Consider the following 22,863-nt stretch of genomic DNA (forward strand, 5'->3'; position numbering starts at 1 on the left):
GATGGACCAGGTGTGCAGGATTCCAGAAGTCACCTACCCGAAATGGATGAGTGGCCATAGGGCAGCTCCCTGTGGGGACAGTGTGAGGAGAGCAGTGTAGCTGCTGAGCGGGACTCACAAGGAGCTGGGGAGAAAGGCAGACAGAATGGGTGGGCCGGGAGCGTAAGACCTCATGTCTGGGAAGAGAGCAGGGACTCGGATGTGGTAATGGAGAATCCTTCACAGAACCGGACCTTCCCAGTGGGGCCTCACAGAATGCGGTGACTGCGATGGGCCGTGAGCTGGGGGCGGGGACTGTTGAGGACCTGCAGTGTACCGACACTGCTGTGTGTCCCTGGTAGGTTATCTCCCTTGCTGGGCTTTCTCTTGCCTCATCTGTAAAATTAGAAGATGGGCTAGATGACCTCCCACATTCCTGATTTGATTTTAAACTCTCATACTATTTTTGAAATACTTTTTATTTTATTTTTGGTTATTTGAGACAAGGTATCACGATGTATTTCATGATGTTGGCCTTGAACTTGCTATGTAGGCTTGGAATTTATGGCCGACCCTCCTGCCTCAGCCGGCCCAGTGCTGGGATTACAGGTGTACACACCACTGCAACCTTATTTTTGCAGTATTTTAAAGAAATACTATTTAAGTCAGAGTCGAGGGGTACGGAAAACTGTATGCTGTGTATCAGAGATGTACACATCAACCCAGAAAGGTAAAAGGTTTTGGGTGGAATGTGGAGAATTGGGGTTTAAGTGACCTCCTCTTCCAAGAGCTCATGTTTTAGTTTGTCCTCTTGCTGGCTGGGGCGGGGATGGGGTTTGAGCTCCATTCCCAGGGAATGAGCAAACCCAGACCCCTGGAACCCAGCTCTTCTCCCAAGACCAGTCCCACAGGGGAGGAGCAGCCCCCTGATGAGGGGTTGGGGGGGTTGTAGTCCCCCTTAATTAGAACGTTACACCCCCCAGTGTACACTGCACAGGCCTGGGCCTACCTCTTGTTCTTACTGAGCTCAGAATGGTGCCTCTTTTGCTGTCACACTTGCTCTGGGGACTCCAGGACTCTTCAGCAAGGAGAGGAAGAAGGAGGGCTGGGAGGGCAGGTCCTCAGCTATCCCAGGAATGAAAAACATTTGGGTGTTCAGCGAGTGCTTTCAAGACCATTTGCTTTGCCTGTGCATTTCCTGACGTCTCTCTTCGCAGGGTTGCTGTCTGAGCGGGCCCCATGGGACTGAAGCTGTCTTAGATCCTCTCAGTAGCTGAGTGGGAAACACCAGGGCAGAACCCGAGCCTGAGCTCTGCCGAGCTGTCTTGGAGATAGAGTCGAAAATCTCCTTGGGTGGGAAGTAGATGCTTCACATGCTGTTCTTGTGAAGTCGCAGCTCTGCTGAACTCCTAGCTTGAAGTACCGTTAATAAAGAGCAGGCGTGTAGGGTGTCTGTGCAGAAATCCCTTTAGAGTACCTGCTGTATAGCTGGCTCTATTGGCCTTTTCTCCTTTTCCCTCTAAGAATTCACACTACAGTGTGCTGCCTGGATTGGGCCAAGAGAGATACCCAGAAATCCACAGTGACTTTCAGAGCTCTGCTGTAGTACGGTTTCACCTGTCTATAAAATCACATTATCAGTTCGAGCAGCCAGGGTGTCTTCCCTGGACTACTAAGCAGTCATCGCAGTGGTACCAGAGTTGCACTAGACTGTGAATTGGCTGGCCACATTCACATCTCACAGGCCCTTGGTGTGCAAAGAAAGCCGCCACCTGCCTGCCTCCCCGCCCCGTGAGCACGCATTGCTTTGTGGGTGCTGCTGGCCTCCAATTGAAGCCCAGCCCAAAAGTTGTATCCCTGACTCCGGAGCAAGAGAGCAGGACGGGTGTCCCGGATTGAGATCAGCCAGTGTCTGCAGGTGGTGGTTCTCAAACACCAGCAAGGCCTCCGTACAACCCACTGACTGGCTACTGGTGGTGGGTTTGGGGTGGGGCCCAAGAATCTGCATCTGTGGTGGTCCCAGGCTGATGCCCACGCTTTGAGAAAGGTCGGAGGGAAGTACCCCATCTTTGGAACTACCCAGTATTGAGGAACCCTGGTGCCCCTAGAGGACACGGCAGTCGCTGGTGGAGGTAAAGAGCTGAGTGGCTGGGGTCCTCATGCTCGGTTCTCTCCCTTAGGTCGAGGCGGAAGCTGTGAATCGGTCCATTACCATCGCCAACCAGACCAACTGCCCGCTGTACATCACCAAGGTGATGAGCAAGAGCGCCGCGGAAGTCATCGCCCAGGCCCGGAAAAAGGGTGAGTGTGGCCGCCGGCAGGTGTGGAGGGGAGGGGGAGGGTCACGTTCATCACCTTCCGCCCTTGACCTAATTACAGCCCAGCGGGGCAGGGAGCTCCTGTTTCCTCCTTTTGTTCCACAGCTTCGCCCTTGCTCTAGTCTATTTAAAGCAGAAGCACCGCTAAGGCCGGTACCCCTCATAGAAAACTTGGATTTGAGCTGTGTGGTGTAATTAAGCCCAGCATGGGTGCAGGTTCCGTCAGTTTCCATCGACCACTGCGCGGAGGGTTATTTTGCAAAACGGATCTCCCCACCCTGGTTGGAGGTGCTGTCCTCCAGGGTGAGTCAGGGCCCTGTGCAGGATAGCTTTTATCCCAGGGCTCATCTCCGTCAGGTTTGGGAGCTCCAATTACTGCATGTCAGGGAGTGGTGGCTGCATTCGTGCGGCTGGGGCTCTGTAACCACTGCGGGTCCGTTGAGCTGGTCCTTGGGGACCAGTTCCCCAAAGCATAGCTCTTAGTGCTTCCCGAGGGGACGTTGCCTGGAGGACCTCACCCGTTATGGTTGCAGCAGAGCCCGCTGTCACCTGCTGCATGAATATGGCCCCTCACTGCATGTTTCGTGCTTGGGAGTTGGTGCCACGTACAGAAAACCTGAGGGCTAGAGTTGGTTGAGGTGGGGGGCATAGCTGGATCTAAACTAAGCAGTCTGGAAGGGATCCTTCCTAAGCTGTGCGTGGTAACGCATGCATGCAATCCCAGCACTCTGGAGGCTGAGACAGGAGGATCACTGAGATTCTAAGACCAGCGTGAGCTATCTAGTGAGTTCAAGATCAGCCTCAACTGCATAGCAAGACCTTGTCTCAAAAAACAAAATCTTACTCAGGAAATACCTGAGCGATGGAAATAAAGCATTCAGAATGCTTTTAGTAGCAGCACTGTTTATAAATTCAATCAGTTGAAGAATAAAAATTTTCCAAGTTTGATTAAGATAAAAGGAAAACTAGAATTGGATTATACTGTAAAAATAAAAGGCAAATTAACATAAAAAACAAGACAAAGCAGTAAGTAATCAAAGAGCCCCTTGCGTTTTTCTTTTCTCTCTGTTGTGTTGTTCTGCCTCTTTGCTTCTAACTCTATCTCCGTGTCTCCATTTCTCGCTGGGTTTCTGGTTTTCTCTTTTTCTTGTCTCAGTCTCCTCCCTCCCTCCCTGTCTCCCTCCCGCCCTCTCATTCTCTCCCTAGTCTCTGTGTCTGCCTCTGTGTGCTTATCTCAGTAACAGAGCACTTCGGCCTCCAGAGCTCCATCTGGACTTCTCCGTGGGGTGTGAGCCACACGGAGCCCAGAAGGCTATGGGATCTTTTTCCCTGGCGAGTCTCTCAGTACGGGGCCCAGAGTAGATTGCTCGGTGACCAGTGAGTGTGCCCGTCCCAAGAGATGGTGGCTTCCAGATGGCTCCAGTGAGTTCTGCTGCAGGTCTTGGAGCTGCCTGGGGACCCTAAGGCTTTGCATCAAATGATTGCTGCTCTGCTCTTGGGGACCTGCCCTCTCCTGGCTGTTGAGAGACGTTGTCTTTTCCGAGTAGGAAGGCATCGCCTAAACTCATAAAGTCTGCTCGGAACAGGCTGTGAGTTGTTTGCCAGGAGACCCATGGATGGTGACCCAGTGAGTGGCTTTTTGTCAAGAGGAGTGGCACGCACCTGTGGGCTCAGCCCCAGCCCTGAACACCTGTTACAGCCCTCCTGATGCTTTCTTGGAGCCTGGGAATGGCTGGCATAGTGTCCAGAAAGGAGAAGACGAGGCAGCTTATTTTGTTTTTTTACCAATCACTCCTCACGATAACACCTAGCGTGTCAGACAAGCATTTTAACATCGTTTTGAATGGAGGCCTTGCTGGCCTGGGTTTCCCCACGTTCAAGCGCTTGCCTGTCCAGTGAGGAAGGGTCTGCCCTCCCAGCTGACTGCGTTAGGGATAGGTGGAGTGGTGGAGGTGACCTCCAGCAGGGCCCAAGTCCCCACTCCTTCCTGGGCCTCAAGTTTCTACAGAAGTGCGGAGCTAGGGTGTGAAGTCCGCATCCGCTTCCTCTCTCGCCCTCCTGCTCAGGGCCGGTGTTCCTCTGTGTTGTCCCCGTCACCTCTGGCTGTGTGTGTCTTGGAGGTGAGCACCGGAGCGACCTCTTTGAATCCACTGTGCTCCAGGTGCGAGGCTACTTGTGCCCACACGGGTCTCCTTCCAGTTAGACACACCTGAGTTGCTAGAAAGGAATTTCAGTGTCTTCGGGCGTCAGCAAGCAGATCAGGAACCCTAGCCTAGCTCACCTCTTGCTCACATTTTCCTGCCCAGGCAAGAATTTCTATATTTTATGTAACTTTGCAGCCCAGTAAACTGAGGCTCAGAGCCGGGGAAGAGTGGATGTGGGACTTGATCATTGGTATCTAACTTCAGGCTGTGAATCTTTGCAGCAATGCTGACTGTCACACTTCCGAGCTATTTTAGTGTTGGAAATGCTTGTGGTCTTTGCCTGTTGGGGCTTAGTTCCTCAGCAAACCTGGTGGAACCTGGAGGCTTACGCCCTGCAGAGGCCTGGGTCATCTGGAAGCAAGGATTCTCAGAGCACCCCGGAGGGAAACAGTAGAAGGTTATCTTAAAGAGTTTGTTCCATGAGATCAGTATCCTGCCACTGATCAAACCCTCTTTATGGTGCACCAACCAACCACACGGTGCTGTGCTACCTGCTTATCATCTCCAGGTCTCGGTTTTCCACTGCAAGGGGAGGGTAGTAATAGAGCCTCATCTCATGGGGTGAGGATGATGTTTAAATGAGATAATATGGGCAAGCACCTGTATAATAACTCTTACCAGTTATCCTCATGATTAAAGGATGAAGGGCTGGCTTGAACTTGAGCTTGTCAGACAAACAGGGCAAAGACACCTGTGACCTACGGCATGAGTTTTCTGCTGAAGATTGTTTTTCTACACAGAAGAGAGGCTCTGAGGTGTCGGGCTGCTGGAGCAGACGCCAAAACTTCTCTACCATTGTGGGCTGTTAAAGAATCAAAATCACACATATATAATCCCAGCATCTGGAGGGCTGGGGCAGGAGGATCACAAGTTCCAGCCCCGCCTCAGTAACATAATGACTTAGCGAGACCCTGTCTCAAAATAAAAAATGAAAGAGCTGGGGATGTAGCTCAGTGTGAAGGCTCTGGGTTCAATCCGAGTACCAGTAACACAAGGTGACATGTCCTTCTCTCAGGGAGGCCCTGTGCCTCCTCACCTACGGACCAGGTGCTTCTGTGTCTAGGATGGGAGATGTTAGGCGAGGGTATGAATGAGAACTGTTTTCTTGTGCTGCCTGACCTAATACCAGTGTGTCCTGTCTCTCATGCGACCCACACTGCCCCTGTCCTACCGTGCTGGGCAGCGGGACAAGGCCTCATCAGCCTCACCTTGCAGATAAGGAGATGAAAACATAGCCAGGACCACAATTCTGTGGACGGTGTTTATTCTTGAGAAGAACTTAGACAGTGGGCAGCTGTATGGGCTCATTTCCTGGAAGAGAAATAGAAATGCAGAAATTGAATATCTTGCCTGGATTGTCCAGCCAAACCCAGATTCCTGGCCATCCGCTCTTGCCCCTGGAGGGCAGTGCTGGGATTTCCTGCCCCCCCAGGGCACCCCAGACTGCATTTGGTCCCTGTGTGACCAGTGTGGATGCTGGTGCCTTCTACATGGGAATGGTAGCCCTGGGCAGTGCCTGCTGACCTTGCCTGGCGGGCACCCTCCTCCACCCTCCTCACGCACCCCCGGAACCCAGAGGCACAAACGTCGGAATAGTTGTGGCTGCGGAGGACGCTAAACCCGCAGAACCACATTCTAGACAGGGTTTCTTATGTCCTGCCGGTCAGTAGGGGTGCTTGGGTGCTGTGGAGGACACATGTTCACGGGGCCCGCCGCAACCTGGGAAGAAACACTTCGTGTGAGGTGGGTGGGCCCCAGGGCAGTCTTGAACCCAGCACTGAGCTCGAGAGTGATAGGTGGGTTGGTTGTGAGTGCCATAAAATCTCACCAAATGCGTACTACGAAAACAGAACCAATAGGAAAGAGAGGGAGAAAGCAAGACCAAGAGAGAGAAAGTAAGACAAAGAGAGAGAGGAGAGTGGAAGGGGTGGAGACAGTCAGACAGAATGGAGAGGGGAGACCCAGGGGAGAGATGGCTGCAGTCAGCTCGCCCCAGTCAGTGCCTTTGTTGGAATAGCAGAGACTGAGGTTGGGAGGTCGGTGTGCATCGGAATCTAGTCTCCGTCATTTCAGTCCTGCATGTGTGAGACATCAGGTTGTCTTGTAGGGTACCTGTAGAAAAACTGGGATATGTGTATTGCTTGACTTGGGAATTTGAACCCCTGCGTTCATTCTTTTCTTTTTCTGCTTTGTCCAGTGCCGTTAGGAGCAGCTGGCCATTTTCACTGTATTTGTTAATGGTACATGAAATATCCTACAGTATCGACACCCATAACCCAGAGCCTTGCCTCTTAGAGCCCGGTGTGGTGGCACATGCCTGTAATCCAAGCACTCTGGGAGGCTAAGGAAGATTGCAAGTTTGAGCAAGTCTTGGGCAGCTTGTACCTTAGTGAGAGCCTGTCTCCAAATTAAAAAAATAAAAAGTAGAAAGATCCAAGATGTAGTCCAGTGTGAAGGCCCTGGGTTCAGTTCCCAGTCCTGCCAAAAAAGGAAAAGGAGAAGAAGAACAAGAGAAGGAGAAGGGGGAGAAGGAAGGCGTGGCAGTAATATTTGTTTGGAGGCATCAATAGTGATATTTTGTGTATCTCTATTACCTTACTGCAGCAGGGACTACAATTGCTCTCTTTACTGGAAACGTAACCAGTAGGGCCTTTAAATTGTATTTGACGAGAGAGCATGTCTGGAAACCTGGGAACTGGATCAGAAAGCTCACCCTTGGAACCAATCTGGGTACCAGAGCGTGACAGCATGGTGCTCAGGCCGGGGGACTGAGGCGTGCGTTCTCTGAAAGAGAGAGTGCAGAGTGTGTGTGTGTGTGTGTGTGTGTGTGTGTTCCGATCCACTGAGGCGTGGATTCTCTGAAAGAGAGGGCAATGTGTGTGTGTGTATGTGTTTGTGTATGCATGTGTGTGTGCATGTGTGTGTGTGTGTGTATGTGTGTGTGTGTTTCTGTCCGTCCCCACTGGTTTTCCACTCTGCTTTTTTGGCTGCACTTTGAGCTGCATTTAGAGGATTTTCTGTTGTTTCTACTTTGGCTTGGTCCTCTGCCGTTCGTTCATGGGAAGTGACTGACTGTCAGACATTTCTCAGCCCCTGCCTTGCATTATTCTTTGTGAATGCACTTGAGCCCCCGGCTGCTGTGAATAAACATCACCCGCCAGGCCCCTGCATTTCCCGGCTTTGCTGGCAAGCCTGCCAGTGGCTGGTGTGGGGTTGCAGCCTTCATGAAGTTGAGACTTTCCCTGGAGAGGAAAGTCACGCAGCTCTACGGCCGCCAAGAAAGCGTCAGCATTGTGTTTAGAGAAGTGCAGAAAGGCCAATTAAGCCATTCCGTGGTTTATTATTATTATTCGTGGTAATTATTTCTGGCACGCAGCTCCCTGATGTCTGTGGCCTGCCTGGGCTCCCTCGTACTTGGTGTTTACAGAACGGGGACAGAAGCCCCGGGGAGGGGAACCGGGCCACTGGTGATGGGTGGAGCCATGCTCCCTGGAGGGAGAGGCCTTGGATGTGATGGTGAATGCCTGCCCTGCTTTTAGGGCCTGAAGAGCAGAAATAAAGTCAAGACACAATGAGGAAGTCGGAATCCATCAGGGAGTTCACACAGGGCAAAGAAATGAGCTGCAAGCTGACCCCCTCCTCCTTGCGCCCACCTCTCCTGTCCCTTCCTTCCCCTGTCCTGACTTGGACATGAGCCATGGGTGCTTGTTCATCCTTGGTCTAAGGAGGCAGGTTCTGGTCTGCAGGAGTCTTGGAAGCCCTGACCCATTTCTGGATTTGCCAGAAGCTGAAAGTCGAGTTCTTTCTTCCTTGAGGGCCGTATTCCTCCGCACAGAGGAAGGGCGTCCAGGCTCTTGTCACCACCTGCCACCCCGCTCTGAGTCAAGCTTTGAAGGAGAAGTGCAGCTCTTCGTCTTAGTCACTTTGCTGTTGCTTGGACAAAATATTTAATATCCACAATTTAAGGAGAAGAGGCTTGTTTGGCTCAAGTTTCCAGAGGGTTCAGTCCATGGCCAGCTGGCTCCAAGGCAGAAGTGACACGGTGGGAAGGCCTGGTGGAGGAGAGCTGCTCACATCGTGGTAGCCAGAAGCAGAGAGAGAAGGGAGGGGAAGAACACACCCTCCCAGGTCACACCCCAGTGATCCCCTCTAACCAGGCCCCACCTCGGAACAACACATTTAGCCATGAACTCGTGAATGGGTGAATGCACTGATGAATATAGCGTCCCATGATCTAGCCACCTTCCAAAAGCCCCACCTCTGAACATGTGAGACTTTCGGGGGATATTCTGGATCTAAATGTCCCATTTCTCCCCAGCACTGGCCCTTCCTTGGATTCTGGGTTCCAAAGGACTGGGAAGCAGATTTGGCAAGAGATTGCCAGTTACGTGAGGACTCCGGGAAACGTGGACACTTGTCCACAGATTTTCACAGACCATCAAGCAGTTCTTCTTTTTTTTCCTCCAAGCAGCTTTGCTCTCATGAACTTTTTCATGGAGAAAAGCTGGGAAACCTGCAGCGTTTTAGATGCTTTTTCTCAGAGTTTCCTGAACCTCACTTCTGAGCAGGACCTCAGCCCTGGCTGGGTTGGGAGAGTGAGACCTAACCAGGCCTGTTGGCTGCTCCATCCCAAGACTGGGCGCCAGCAAGCCCGTGAGAACCACCACTCCCTGTGCCCTTGCGGCCCTTTGCGTCTCATAAAGGGCTTTGGCAGCAACAAAGCCTGCTCGTTAGGTGGTGTTTTCCACTTCCGGCGAGCTGGAGTGGCCCGTGCAGTCATCCAGTGGGCAGGCCTTGAGGAGGTCAGGAACCCATGGGTCCCTTTCAGACATTCTGAGCGTTGGCCCTTTTCTTCCTGGGTGCTTCCTTCTGGTCAGGCTCGTCTGGGCTCTGGAGCCCACCCTCCTGTCTGGGGTCTGTCCCTGAGGGCCTGCAGTGGGCTGCCTGTCTGGCCTCTAACACTCCCTGGCTGAACAGTGCATAGAGGCTCCTTTGTGGCATTCCTGAGGCAGGAGGGTACAGCTCTGTGGAGCCAGCTCCCAGAGAGGAAGGCAGAGAGGGTGTCGTGGGGTATTATCAAGTGATAAGGCTTTGAAAAGGCTGTAGTGAGTAAGCGAAGCACATTCCTGACTGAGACCTATCTGGCCACAAGGGACCTGTGTTTGAAGAGGGAAGCTCAGCTGGTGCCATGGAGTGGGGGTCAGCCCTGCGGCAGGGTCTGAGGAGGCCGGGGGAGGTGAATTTGCTGACCTGAGATCTAATTCCAGCTCTGGTGCCTTTAATAAATTATGAGATCATTTAATCAATTTAACATGCATTTATTGACTGGGCACTGTATGAAAGCAGATGATTGATCTTCAAGGTATTATCATGAAGTAGAGAGTGAAATAAATTCAACACTGGGTGATTACTGGAGTGGAAGACAGGTTCTCAGACAGATGGTGCGATGTCTGCGTTGAACTTTGTGTGATGTTAGAGCAGATCCGCTTTGGAGAGCGAGAGCAGTGACCATTTCAGTGAGGAGGTTTGTTTCTTCGTTTTAAAATCCTTGAAGGCAGAAGGGCTCCTTGGGTTCTTACGCAGGAGAATGACATGAAAAGGTTCTGTTTCCGTGGAGATAACTCTAGGAGTGACCTGCAGTGTGGATGGGGAGGTGCGGGAGGTGTTGGGAGTCCTCACAAGCCTGAATTCCAGCTGGGAGGCTCTGCTGGAATGAGCTGGGAGGAATGGGATGAGTGATTTAAAAAACGAAAGCATTGGCGTTCAGTGGATATAAATGGTTCTCAACTTTCTGGCTTTCTCGGGATGGACAGAGAAGAGGATGTGATCCAGGCATCAGGGAGCTGCATTCTTTCTTAGACACCTGCAATAAGTTAGTCGAGATTTCTAGAAACTGAAATTCCAGTGACCGCACAAGGTTGTTGTGTCTCACATTAACAGCGTCTCCTGTGGAAATGATGTGTGTCTTGATGACTCCCTTCACAGGGGAATGCAGGGAACCAGGCGTCCCGTGGGCAGATCTGGAGGGCTGTGTTTGATCTGAAAGCTAGGTGATGTGCCCTGATTTTTTTTTTTGTTGTTGGTCTTTTTGAGACAGGGTTTCACTATGCAGTTCAGAATGGTCTTGAATTCACTTTGTAGCTCAGGCTGGCCTTGAACTAACATTGACCCTCCTACCTCAGCCTCCTGAGTGCTGGAATTATGGATGTGTACCATCACTCCCGGCCTGGTGATGCCCCTTAAGATTTCCTCTCATTGGCTTTTAGCCAGGAGGAGACCGGCAGGAAGGTCTGCTGAATGTGAGCAGGGAGGGCATGTGCTCAATAGTATGGTCAAGTCCATTGATCACTGCGAAAGAGGCATCTAGGTGGTGCTTGGGACTGGGTGCTTGGAAGCTGTCTGAGCTGGAGATTTTTACTGAAGTTGGAGATCAGGAGCCAGGAGGCAGAAGCCTGAAGGTGTTTGGGACCTAGAGGGAGGTGTGTCAACTCCCAGGAGAAAGGGACAGGGAAACCTTGGTGCACATGCTCGGTGTCGGCCTTCCGGCTGGGGAGCTTGACCTCACCACATCGGTCTCCTTGCCTGTGAGGCAAAGCTGTGCCTCGTCCCAGGGAAGTGACTGCTCCCGGACAAGGAATCCCTCCCGGGAAGCCCGGGCTCCTTCCTCAGGGCGTCAGACTGAGCCTGCTGTGTTCTGGTTGCCAGGAACTGTGGTGTATGGTGAGCCCATCACCGCCAGCCTGGGGACCGACGGCTCCCACTACTGGAGCAAGAACTGGGCCAAGGCTGCTGCCTTCGTCACCTCCCCACCCCTGAGCCCCGATCCAACTACTCCAGACTTCCTGAACTCCTTGCTGTCGTGGTGAGTCCTGGCAGCCTGTTCACACTTTTCATTCTCAGCCTCCTCTGACCTGGTACGTGAAACATGGTGGCCAAGGGCAGGGTTGAAAATAGATCCTTGTTCACCAAACTGGGATCGCTAAACAAGAGCAAGGAATTATCTTTCTGTCATCATCAACCTGGGCCATGATGACAGTCAACCAAAGGGGGTGAATAAGGGGTCAAAAGGACCCCACCCCACTATCACTGGTGTGATGTCACCCTCCAAATACCTCACAGAACAGATGGAGGCATATAGCATGATAATGAAGCTACAGCAGCACGTTGTGTGTTTCCTTCCAGTGGAGACCTCCAGGTCACTGGGAGTGCCCACTGTACCTTCAACACTGCCCAGAAGGCTGTGGGAAAGGACAACTTCACTCTGATTCCCGAGGGCACCAATGGCACTGAGGAGCGGATGTCTGTCATCTGGGATAAGGCTGTGGTAAGGAGCACTGGCCTCGGTCTCTACCTTCCTCCTCCTCTGTGGTCGGGGGCTCATGCTGGCCTGCAAATGCCAGTGAAGAACAGTCTAGAAGTTATCACTTGTGTGATAGGGTTTCTTAGGATTGGAAACCCACAACCACTCCTAATAGGTCCTTTTCTCCTAAATATTACACATAACATCATTATCATCTACAGAGACTTCAGTATGAGGTATGGTCAGAACATGGGATGAATATCTAAATTAAAATTATTACAGTGAAAGCACATTGACACTAATCCTTCTCAAATACTCCCTCTTGCTTCGGACACACTTATCCCGTAGTTCTTGCTGCTGTCTGAAGCAGTTCTGGAAGTGCGCTTTCATCAGTGTCTTTAGTTGGACTGTCATGGTTGCTTCTGTGTCCTGAATTGATGCAAAACATTTATTGCAATTTCTGTCAGATGAAAACATTACAGTGTGCCCTCATCCAAATCATCCACTGGATTTGGCATTGTGTGACTTCTTGTTCTTCCCTAAAGTCAACATGACCATGAAAGGTAAACATTTTTGAAAGGATTTAGGATATCAAGGCAGCCATGGCAATCCAAAAAAAGGATACTCATGAAAGAGGACTTCCAGATTTGTTTCAGAAAGTGGCAAGAATGAAGGGATAAGTGTGTTCAAAGCAAGGGGGAAGATTTTGAGAGGGATTCACTCTAATAAGTTAAAAAAATTGAACATTCACCATATATTGTGATCATACCCTGTATAACTCCTGTGTCAGTGAGGAAAAAGTTTCCCTAGCCACCTGGTGTCTTCCTCAGTTAACTGGGAGATGGGAGTCCATTTCTTCAAGAGCATCTTTGAGGGTCATCTGGGCTTTGCACGTCTACCCAACACAGGCTTCTGATCAGCTCAGTTGAAAGAGACCCTGACCTTTTGGCCTTTTCATTTTAATATATAACAACTGGTTTCCTGTTTTTTAATCATTTTAGATTATATAAATAAAATCACTTATTTCAGATATAACTCTAATGGCTATAATGTATATTTTGGTGACTGTCTTGTCATTTTTTGCTCATGTCCAAATGTGTAAATGCATATGGTGTGAGCGATTGTAAATAACATTAGCATTATACATACTATTTTGTGGGCTGTTTTTTTTTCTGGCTTCTTTTTTGTTTGGTACCAGGAATCAAACTCACAACCTAATACTTGCCAGGCAGGCGCTGTGCCGCTCAGCTAAATCCCCAGCCTATGGCCTGTTTTTTTTAAAAAAAGAATATATCATGAAAAAGTTTCTAGATGATTCCTTCCCAGTGTTCAACAGTAATTCATCTGTAATCCTGTTGTTTCTAACCTTTTTGCTGGGACGAGCATCCCTGTAGACACATCCCTGGACACATTCCTACTTACATTTGTAGGAGAAATTTCTAGAAGTAGCATTGCTGAGTCAAAGGTGTATGTATATTTTTAAGGGTGTTACTATATATTGTTAAAGCTCCTTCCAGAAAGATCACATCACTTCCTGTGCCACCAACAGTGTATGACATTCCCAGCTTCTTCAGGTCAAACAAGTTTTATTATTATGAACACCAAAACAAGCAATTGCTGAATCGCTAAGCAAATGCTGAGTCTCATTTTTAAACTGCTGCTGAGAATGATTATGTTTTTCAAATGCCTCCTGGACATTTGCATCTTTTTCTCCCTCTTTTTTTGGCAATACTGGGGTTTTCCTCTCTTAATGCACGCTTGTTTCCTTTGCCTGTTGTTCTACTGAATTTTGAGGAAAGATAATTGGCCCCTACTGTATACCTCGTGCCGTATAACTGTGTACCGTACATGGGACACAAGTCGGAGATTGAGACTTGTAGGCTGACTAGACTAGAGCAGTAGGTTTTGTGCCTGTATTTTATTGAAGGGGCCATTTATTTTATTTTATTTTATTTTATTTTTTTTTTGGTTTTTCTCCGGTACCAGGAACCGAACTCATGACCTTGTGCTTGCCAAGCAGGCGCTTTGCCGCTGAGCTAAATCCCCAGCCCCCTGAAGGGGCCATTTAAATTGTGTGAATAAAAGTGTGTGCCTTTGTATTGCTAAATAGTGTTCTACCTTTTGACTTTGTGACCCTTTGTGTGTGTGTGTGTGTGTGTGTGTGTGTGTGCGCGTGTGTGCGTGTATGTGTATTCTTCAGGTCACTGGGAAGATGGATGAGAACCAGTTCGTGGCTGTGACCAGCACTAATGCAGCCAAAGTCTTCAACCTTTACCCGCGGAAAGGCCGCATTGCTGTGGGATCTGACGCAGACCTGGTCATCTGGGACCCTGACAGCATGAAGACCATCTCAGCCAAGACACACAACAGCGTAAGGCTAACCATGCAGACTTGGTCCATGCAAATTACTGTCACCGAGAGAACAGAGGGAGGGAGAGTCCCACCCAGAGCTTCTAAAGAGGCCTTGCTGGGATGGGAGTGAACTCCCTTGGTTATAACATGCAGTTTGCTGAGAAGAGAAACAGTTCTTTCACTTCTTTAGTGAGGTCAGTAAGACTGTTACTCTGATCTGTTGTAGGATCATGGCCTCCTTGTCCTTAGACGTTCAAAGTCCCCAAAATAACACTGAGATGTCAGAAGCTTCTAGAATCCAGTCACATTCCATTTTTATGGTTTCGTGGTGGTACTTGATCAAGGGATCTATGTTAGTTTTCTGTCACTGTCACAGAATACTTGAGGTAAATCAGCTAAAAGGAGAGTGCTTTATTGTGGCTCACGAGTTCAGAGGTTCCAGTTCATGGTCAGCAGACACCACTCTTTCTTCTTACGGCAAGGTAGGACGCCGTGTGGTACAAGAAACCTGCTCACATCCCAGCAGCCAGGAGACAGAGAGAGAAAGGAAAAGAGTCAGAGGAGGAGGAGGAGGAGGCCAGGGACCATATGTAGTCCCCAGGGTCCCATCCTTATGATCCACTCTCTTCACTGGATCCTACCTCCTGTTTCCATCCCATCTTAATAATGCCATCAGCATATGATTAATCCTTTTGATGAAGTGAGAGTCCTCATGATCCAGTCACTTCCCAGCAGCCCAGCAGCCCTGAAGTCTTCAGTACAAAAGGCCTTTCTCGGGACATTTTGGATCCCAGTTATACCACAACCTAAATAAAGCTGTCAGATGTGCAGTCCTGAGATGCCCACGGGGCACTTCCATTTTTATATGCCATGTTTTCTCATGTCCAGAAACTTGAATGGCAGCTGCCCTCCCTGACTGTGCTAAAGGAACTGATAAACTTTGACTTCTCCCCAAATAGAAGAATACCCTCAGCCACTTGCTCTTGGTTTAAGGTCTGTCTGCTCTTGCCTCTTGGTCTGGGCCCGAGAGCTTAGAGTGCAGAGACTTGTTAGTGTTTCAGGCCCCTCTGCTGAGATTGAAGGGCTCAGCAAGATTTTTGGGTGTCCGATGATTAAAGAAGGGGCAGATACCGTCGATTCCTCACAGAAAAATTATGTCCCTATAAAACTGAAAAACCATGGACCAGGGGAGACCACTGGAGAAGCAGAGGGCCTTGGGCGGAAGTGTTTTGTGTCCTGACTTTACTTGAATCTTGAAGCGAGTTCTTAATGAATGGGGAGGATGTTCGGATTGAAATTAAAAGTAGAAAGATAGCTCTGTCAGGCAGATTCCAGACTACCATGGAACAGCAAGGACAGATGCCACCAAGGACCATTTGATTCCAGACTACCCTGGAACAGCAAGGACAGATGCCACCCAAGTGCCACAGGAGCACGGGCAGCTTCTGGCATCTCTGCACAACAGAACTGGGCTCTTTGCTTGGTCCAGATCCCATCTCTTTTTTTTTGTTTGTTTGTTTTTTCCAGTACCAGGGATCGAACTCATGACCTTGCGCTTGCCAGGCAGGCGCTGTGCCGCTGAGCTAAATCCCCAGCCCCAAGTTTTTTGTTTTTTTTGTTTTTGTTTTTTTTCCCAGTACTGGGAATCGAACTGACGACCTCGCGCTTGCCAGGCAGGCGCTGTGCCGCTGAGCTAAATCCCCAGCCCCCAGATCCATCTCACTTGGACAGGGGGACTTGGGCTGTGACGCACTGGCCTCTCGTCCAGCTTCTGTGGCACCTGTGGGTACCAGGGTGGTGGCGGCTTCTCGGAAAAGTGCTCTGCTCCATATTTAGAGCCTTCTCGCTTCTTCCCTGCTGGCAGGGTGGCTAGTGGCTGCACCCACTTACGACTGAGCACACCGTGCTTGGGTTGTCCCCAGAATGTCCTTGTGGTGAACCCGTTTGTTCAGATGCATCCAACTTCGCATCCCCCTCCGCGTGTCATTTGAGCTTCCCATAAAGGGACTGGTATTATTACCCCAAGTGGGCAGATAAATAACGGAGGTGTAGAGAGCTTAAGTGACCAGTCTAATGTTACATAGCGATTTTGCGGTTGGGCCAGAATTAGAACCTGAAATTGTTCAGGCTATTCCCTGCCAGACTGCAGCGACTTCCTTGGTTGAGGTTGGGGATAAAATGCTGCCCTCCCTCATGAGGCCCCTTCCCCAGAGGTAAAGAGAAGGGCATCATGACGGAATACAGACCACCAGGCTGGGCGCTTGGACCTGGGTCCTCCGTGTGGATGGCGGAGAGGGAATGTGAAGGAGTGAATGTTCTGGAAGGTTAGATCCCATCCTCCATTGTGCCATCCAGACCTTTGCACAGCAGTGCCACTGCCCGGTTTCTCCTTCAGGTGACCCTAAGAATGTTGACCACAGCGGGCACGGTGGCAAATTTCTGTAACTTCAGCCCTCTGGAAAACAGAGGCAGGAGGATAACTTATGTGGGGCCAGCCTGGGCAATTTAGAGAGACCTCTCAAAATGTAAAACAAACAAACAAAAAACCAGAACAGGCTGGGGCTGTAGCTTGACGTGAAGACCGCGTCCTGCTCCCGGGTACCCAGCCTGCTGTGTGCTCAGCTTGGTGGGGACAGTGGCTGCCCAGAAGAGAAGTCGTTCTCTTGACATTTGTGTAGCATTTGCAAAGACACAATCTCCGCACACCTTTCCTCCCTGCACTTAGTTTTCTTCTAAACTTGGAGCTTAGGGAAGATGGTTCCAGGGTTAAGGCAGGGGAGGGAGGGCTGGAAGTGGCCGGGGTGATGGGGGCGGGCACCCTGTCCCTGGAGCTGGGCAGTGGGTACTGCATAGCGATCAGGCGCCCACTTCGAAGCTGACCGTGTTGGGTCCCCTCCAGGCGCTCGAGTACAACATCTTCGAAGGCATGGAGTGCCGCGGCTCCCCGCTGGTGGTCATCAGCCAGGGCAAGATCGTCCTGGAGGACGGCACCCTGCACGTCACCGAGGGCTCTGGGCGCTACATCCCCCGGAAGCCGTTCCCTGACTTCGTTTACAAGCGTATCAAGGCAAGGAGCAGGGTGAGTGGCTTTGTTCTCAGGGTTTTTGAATTCATGTGTTGAGTTCAATTCCACAAACATTTGCTCATAATCACATTGAGTCAGAATCATGAGCTCTGTATAGGGGCTGGCTAGAGAGAGAGAAGAACCTGCTCTTTTCATTCCTGGAACTTAAAGGACTGCTGGAGGACTCAGGGATATCCAGAGCCAGCCAGGACAAAGTAAGAATGAAGTAGGTGCTCGGGTGAGAGTATAGGGTGAGGGTTAGGAGAGGGAACCACTGCTGAGGAGTTATGGAGGAAGGGTCATGGGCGAGGGCATTTTGAGTTGGGTTTTAAAGGTTAAGTAGGAGATGGTCAAGTCAAAAAAGGGAGCTAAATAAACTAGGTAGAGAGAATGTCATAAACACGGGAAATGTACAATGTACTCACGGTGTGGCGGACAGTCCCCAACCACCAGGCCACTGGGACAAAGAAGTGATGGAGCTGTAAGGAAATCACAGGAAGAATGAGACTGGCAGGGAAGTTTGGGGCAGAGCTTGAACCTGGCCCCGGAACTTCCTCACAGCAGGTCTGGGTGATTCTGACAGGATCTAAAGTAGAAGGACTTTGGGGGGCAAATCATAACCAGTGTTAGCTCTTGTAGAAAACCCAGTATCAGTGACCACATTCTGGGGAGCTGGGCCTGGCCACCCTGCCCTGTGTCTCTGTCATACCTGGTGACTAGGAGAGCCCGCTGTCCCCACAAGCCACAGGGCGACGTGTCCCCCAGCACGATGTTCTTCCCGGGCTGTGGCCTTAGCAGGGGTGCTTGTGTGTTGCAGCTGGCGGAGTTGAGAGGGGTCCCTCGTGGCCTGTACGACGGACCCGTGTGCGAGGTGTCCGTGACGCCCAAGACGGTCACTCCAGCCTCCTCGGCGAAGACGTCCCCTGCCAAGCAGCAGGCCCCGCCTGTGCGGAACCTGCACCAGTCTGGATTCAGCTTGTCTGGTGAGTGGGCCGAGGGAAGGGGTGGGAACTCCTATCAATGGACGCGTGTCCTTACAGCAGGCGACCAGCTGGGTCCCAGACCCTTGAGATCAGTTTGTATCAACCGCGTCCACGCCACGATGCTCATCCCGGGTACAGTACCCCATCGACAGTGAGGGCGGTGTTCTCATGTTACGTCCACCAACAAGAAGGGTGTTTAGGCGTCCCACGGTGGGGGTGGGATGTCCACCCCCTGACCTTGGAGCCATGCGTGGCTGTGTCCCCCTCTTCTCATCTGCACGACGAATTTTATAGTTGTGGCTGCCTGCCGGGCTCCCTGTCAGGCTGTTGGGAGGACGGAGAGATCTGATATCTGTGAAATGCTTAAAACACAGCCATTGGTAACTTAGCTATTTGCTTGATAAGACAGGTGACGTTTCCCTGGGAGAGGAAGTGGTCCCAGTTTCCTTTCCCTCCTTTCCCTTCCTTTCCGTCTCCCTTGGGCCATGCCGAGCTCTGTTCTGTTCCCCCGGTTCCCCTTAATCACAGGTAGGTACTCAGGATCTGTGACTTGTTAAAGAATGCTCATCAGGTGGATTTTTCATCTTATCAGATCCACTGGTTTTTAGCGAGGTACCGTATGTGCCATTTTTGGGTTACCCATTTTCAAGAAGAGTAATAAGACTGAGCTTTAATTTTCTTATCAAGTGACATGGTCACCATGATATCTACACTCTCATCTCTCTGTGGACAGTTCCGATAGAAGGTTCAGGTTGCAGGGGCCCCTTTTCGAAAATGCTTGGAGGCAGAAATGTGTTAGATTTTGGATTTTTACAGATGATGGAATATTTGCCTATGCATAATGAAATATCTTGGATAGAACCCAAGTCTAAACACAGAATTTATTTGTTTCATGCATACCTTATACACCTAGACTGATGGTGTTTTATACAGTATCTTCAGTACAACTATATTTTGATTGTGACCCTGTCCCATGAGGTCAGCTGTGGAATTTGGGTGCTCACAAAGTTTAAAATTTTGAACCATTTTGGATGCTCGGGTTACGGTGCTCATCCGAGGTTGCTTCTACTTTTTGTCATCCTTGGAGGGTTAGGGGAACTGAATGTCATAGGAGACTTACCTTCAGAAGGGCTGCACGTTGTTTGACTAATAGAAATGGAGACTGGATATAGCCTGAAATGTAGGGGCTCTTGTTTGCTTTTTGGCAGTACTGAGAATTGAACCCAGGGCCTTGCACATGCTAGGCAGGTGCTCTCCCACTGAGCTACATCCACAGCCTGTGAAATGCAGTTTTTATCAATAGTTGTACTTAGCAGGTTGTAGAGCCCACCAGCACGAGGGACTGCATCTACCACATGTGGTTCCTGGGCAAGCACAGCCCATTGCGTTTCCCTAGTTTGAATGTTTCGTGAGCTTCTGAGAAAAGGGCCAGGCATGTGCCTGGCCCTTCTTCTCCTGAGCTGCGTGGCTTGGAGGCAAGCTGTGCGTCCTCACCTCTCTCCTGTCCTCTCCTTTCTTCCTCTCCAGGCGCCCAGATTGATGACAACATTCCTCGCCGCACCACCCAGCGCATCGTGGCGCCCCCTGGTGGCCGTGCCAACATCACCAGCCTGGGCTAGAGCTCCTGGGCCCACTGCACTGGGCCTTGGGGGATGGAACACCTGAGGACATTCTGAGACTTCCTTCCTTCTTCTTCTAATTCTTCTTTCGTTTTTAAGAGCCTGTGATAGTTGCTGTGGGCAGCCAGTTCTCGGGGCTCCCCCTCGGGCCCCACTCTCTGCCTCTCACCTGGAGTTACTGAGTTCGCTCACTCACTCCCCCATCACCCATAAGCACCACACCCAAGCCTAGCACCCACTCTACACGGAGCTGCGTCCAACACGAGACATGTGCCACAGAGCAGGTCCCCGGGGGCTCCTCATCCTGCCCTCTGCCTCCGCATCTTCCTTGTCATGGGGAAGATACAGTGAATTGCCCTGAGCTGCCTTTTGGTCTTTTCTTTTTAAATATTTTAAAAAGGCTGTTTTCCCTTGTTTTTGTTTTGGTTTCTTTTGTGTGGGACTAGGGAGGGGTTATGTGGGAGAGAGTTGTTTTCTTTTTAAAGACTAAATTGGAAAGTGATTCAATATTAATAGCACAGGGTTTGAACTGGACACCCTAATGATGCAGTTATGTAACCACCGCGCTCTTTCCGGATGGTTGGCAAACTCGTTTTGTCCCTCCTGAGCAGCTCCAAAGGGTCCACTTTGTTCTTCTGCGGGCTTCTGGGTCATCTGTTGAGAAAGGCCAGGTTTTCTCTCTTGGCCTAGATTTTTGCGGCAGATTAGATCTTTTGAGGATTCTCCTTGCCATGTTTCCGCACCCTTTCGTGCTCGCTCTAGCTTTTTTGTTCATGAATATTTCAGATGCCTGTGTCTTGCTTCGTGTTTCCTCTGGCCCTCGTCCCTGAGACTGGGTTTTCCCCTCCTTCTCCCACTGCCTTTTCTGATCACTAGGTGTCCCGTGTCTCTGTAGTCAGAACCCGCCTGGACGGACTCACCCGTTGGCCTGGTGTCCATAGTCCTGTGTCCTCCTGGTCCCTGTAGGACTGGTGCTACCCGCCCATAGCCACAAGTTGGTGCGTGTGAGTTTGAGTCTCTTGCCAGGTGCAGGGATGGCTGGTTCTCGCCCACACCACGCCTTGGGGCCGAGGGGGTCACGTGGTGTGGGATCATGAGGGTGAGGTGCAGACCGTTGCGTGTTTCACAGCATGCCGCTCACTGGTGCAAGGCACAGTCAGACCTGTGAACCAGCCCAGTACCCAGCGGGCAGCCAGGCTCCGGCCGCCTCCCAGCTCCTCGGGGCAATGCCTGTAGCAGTCTGGCCCCCAGGGCCCGCTTTTGCCCCATGAAGGGTCTTTCGGGTTCTAGAACACATGGAGGTTTCTTACTTTGGGGAAAATACCGTATTTTTAATCTCAATTATTTCACAAGTGATAATGCAGTGAAAGGGGGCCTTAGAAGCTCAGAAATCCCTTGGGAAATTTGGCTGAAAGTCCATTTTACTTTGCAAGAGAAGGGAAGAAATCTGTCTTATGAACCATGGATCGGGGAGAAAATCTTACACGTGGAGACTGCGGCCCCCTTGGAGACGACAGGCGACCTCGCACCTGCACCCCTTCCTCTCCCTGCTTCAGCGACCCCTTTGTGCTAGCTAGCTCCTTTCTGTCCTGCTGACCGTGTCATACTTCTTTCCAGACACGTTTACTGGGCCTTGTGAGCAATGTTAGGTTTGCAGGCCTTTATGGAACCAAATTGGGCTTTGTAAAGCGAAACATCAAAAAGTAGGTCATTGCTGTCACGATGCTTGTGTCTCCACGTGTTTTTGCCTTTGGGGTTTATGGTCAGGGTTTTGGTTTATTGTTGTTTATTTGTTGTTTTAAAGGTAAATTGCACTTTTTTTTTTTTAAAAGGAATTGGTTGACTTAATATATTTGCTTTTTTTTCTCACCTATACTTAGAGGAAATTGGAACAAGTTGGAAAAGAAATTTTTGTTTCAATTCTGAGAAACACACGCAGCTCTGCGGTATTCCCTTGTCTTCCTGTCTTTCCTGTGCCGGGTCATGGTAATTTTGGTTGTTTTGGTTATTTTCTTTACAAAACGAAACAAAACAAAAAAAAAAAAACAAACCACAATGTAAAACCTGAAGATTCCCACAGGCTGTGTAAGCATGTTTACCTGTTGGCTTGCTTTGTGTATCTGTTAATGAATGTCATATGTAAATGCTAAAATAAATGGACAGTGTCTCAGAACTGAGTAACTGCAGTGACTTGATGCTCTAAAACAGTGTAGGACTTAATACTAGATGGCTTCTAATCCTTGAAATTGTGATTGTGACTCATGAGTGGAGGACCTTTCAGTGCTAAAGCTGATCATGTGTGTAACCAGAGGAGTACTTTTGTTTTTCGTTTTTTTTTGTTTTTGTAACCACTCACTGTCTTAATGGCAAAATAATTATGGTAAAACAACCAGTCTCGTGTTTATTATTCCTTAAGAACTCTGTTATATTACCATGGACCGCCTAATAAAGCAAACTGTGGTTGTTTCAGGGCTGTGTCTGTGTTGGGATGTCCAGTGGGTGGCCGCTTGGTCTCCAGAAACGTCTCCCCTCCAGAATGGGTCACGGGAGGGCCCGGCTTCACTTTGTGTTGGAGGCTGTCCAGATTCAAGAGCTTTCCACTGCATCTTACAGGTTGCTGTGTCCAGGCCACAGGGTGAAATCTTAGTCTGAGCAAACCCACAGCCTGTGGCGTACGTGGGGTACCTGCGTGCCGTAACTGTAGACTTCAGCCCAGAGGTCAAATTTGAATGCGACTCGGGTGGGATCTCACGGGGTGAGTGCGGCCTCCCCGTGGGCTCTGCAGCTGGTTTGCCCTGCGGAATCCTCAAGGTGCCTGGGTGCCTGGAAGATAAAGGATGAAGGCGTGTTGACGTGCCTCCACGGAGGACCTGGCAGGAAACCAGGAAGGACGTAAAGCCCACCAGCAGCCTGGGTGCTGGGTGCTGGGTTTCCACAGTCACCCACTTAACTGACACCAGTACCCTTGGCTTGGAAAAGAGTACATGAAGAGTGTCTGTGATTTGGACTCCTTGGGCTCATTACATAGTTGAAGCCATTTTTTC

General features: G+C 50.2%; 1 protein-coding gene across 2 annotated transcripts in view; it reads left to right on the plus strand.

Moving 5' to 3' along the window:
• The window catches only part of Dpysl2 (dihydropyrimidinase-like 2), a 118,658-nt gene extending 96,370 nt beyond the window's left edge, over positions 1-22,288 (plus strand). For both annotated transcript variants that reach the window (XM_005373727.2, XM_005373729.1), the window contains exons 8-14: positions 2,160-2,280; positions 11,207-11,363; positions 11,684-11,825; positions 14,002-14,172; positions 17,053-17,232; positions 18,035-18,200; positions 19,728-22,288. In XM_005373727.2, coding sequence (XP_005373784.1) covers positions 2,160-2,280; positions 11,207-11,363; positions 11,684-11,825; positions 14,002-14,172; positions 17,053-17,232; positions 18,035-18,200; positions 19,728-19,819 — 1,029 coding nt within the window. In that variant the 3' untranslated portion in view covers positions 19,820-22,288. The remainder of the gene's footprint in view (positions 1-2,159; positions 2,281-11,206; positions 11,364-11,683; positions 11,826-14,001; positions 14,173-17,052; positions 17,233-18,034; positions 18,201-19,727) is intronic.
• Positions 22,289-22,863: the final 575 nt, after the last annotated feature.

Source organism: Chinchilla lanigera, unplaced genomic scaffold, assembly GCF_000276665.1.
Source record: "Chinchilla lanigera isolate Chin_1 unplaced genomic scaffold, ChiLan1.0 scaffold00002, whole genome shotgun sequence".
In the NCBI taxonomy this organism is placed as follows: Eukaryota; Metazoa; Chordata; class Mammalia; order Rodentia; family Chinchillidae; genus Chinchilla; species Chinchilla lanigera.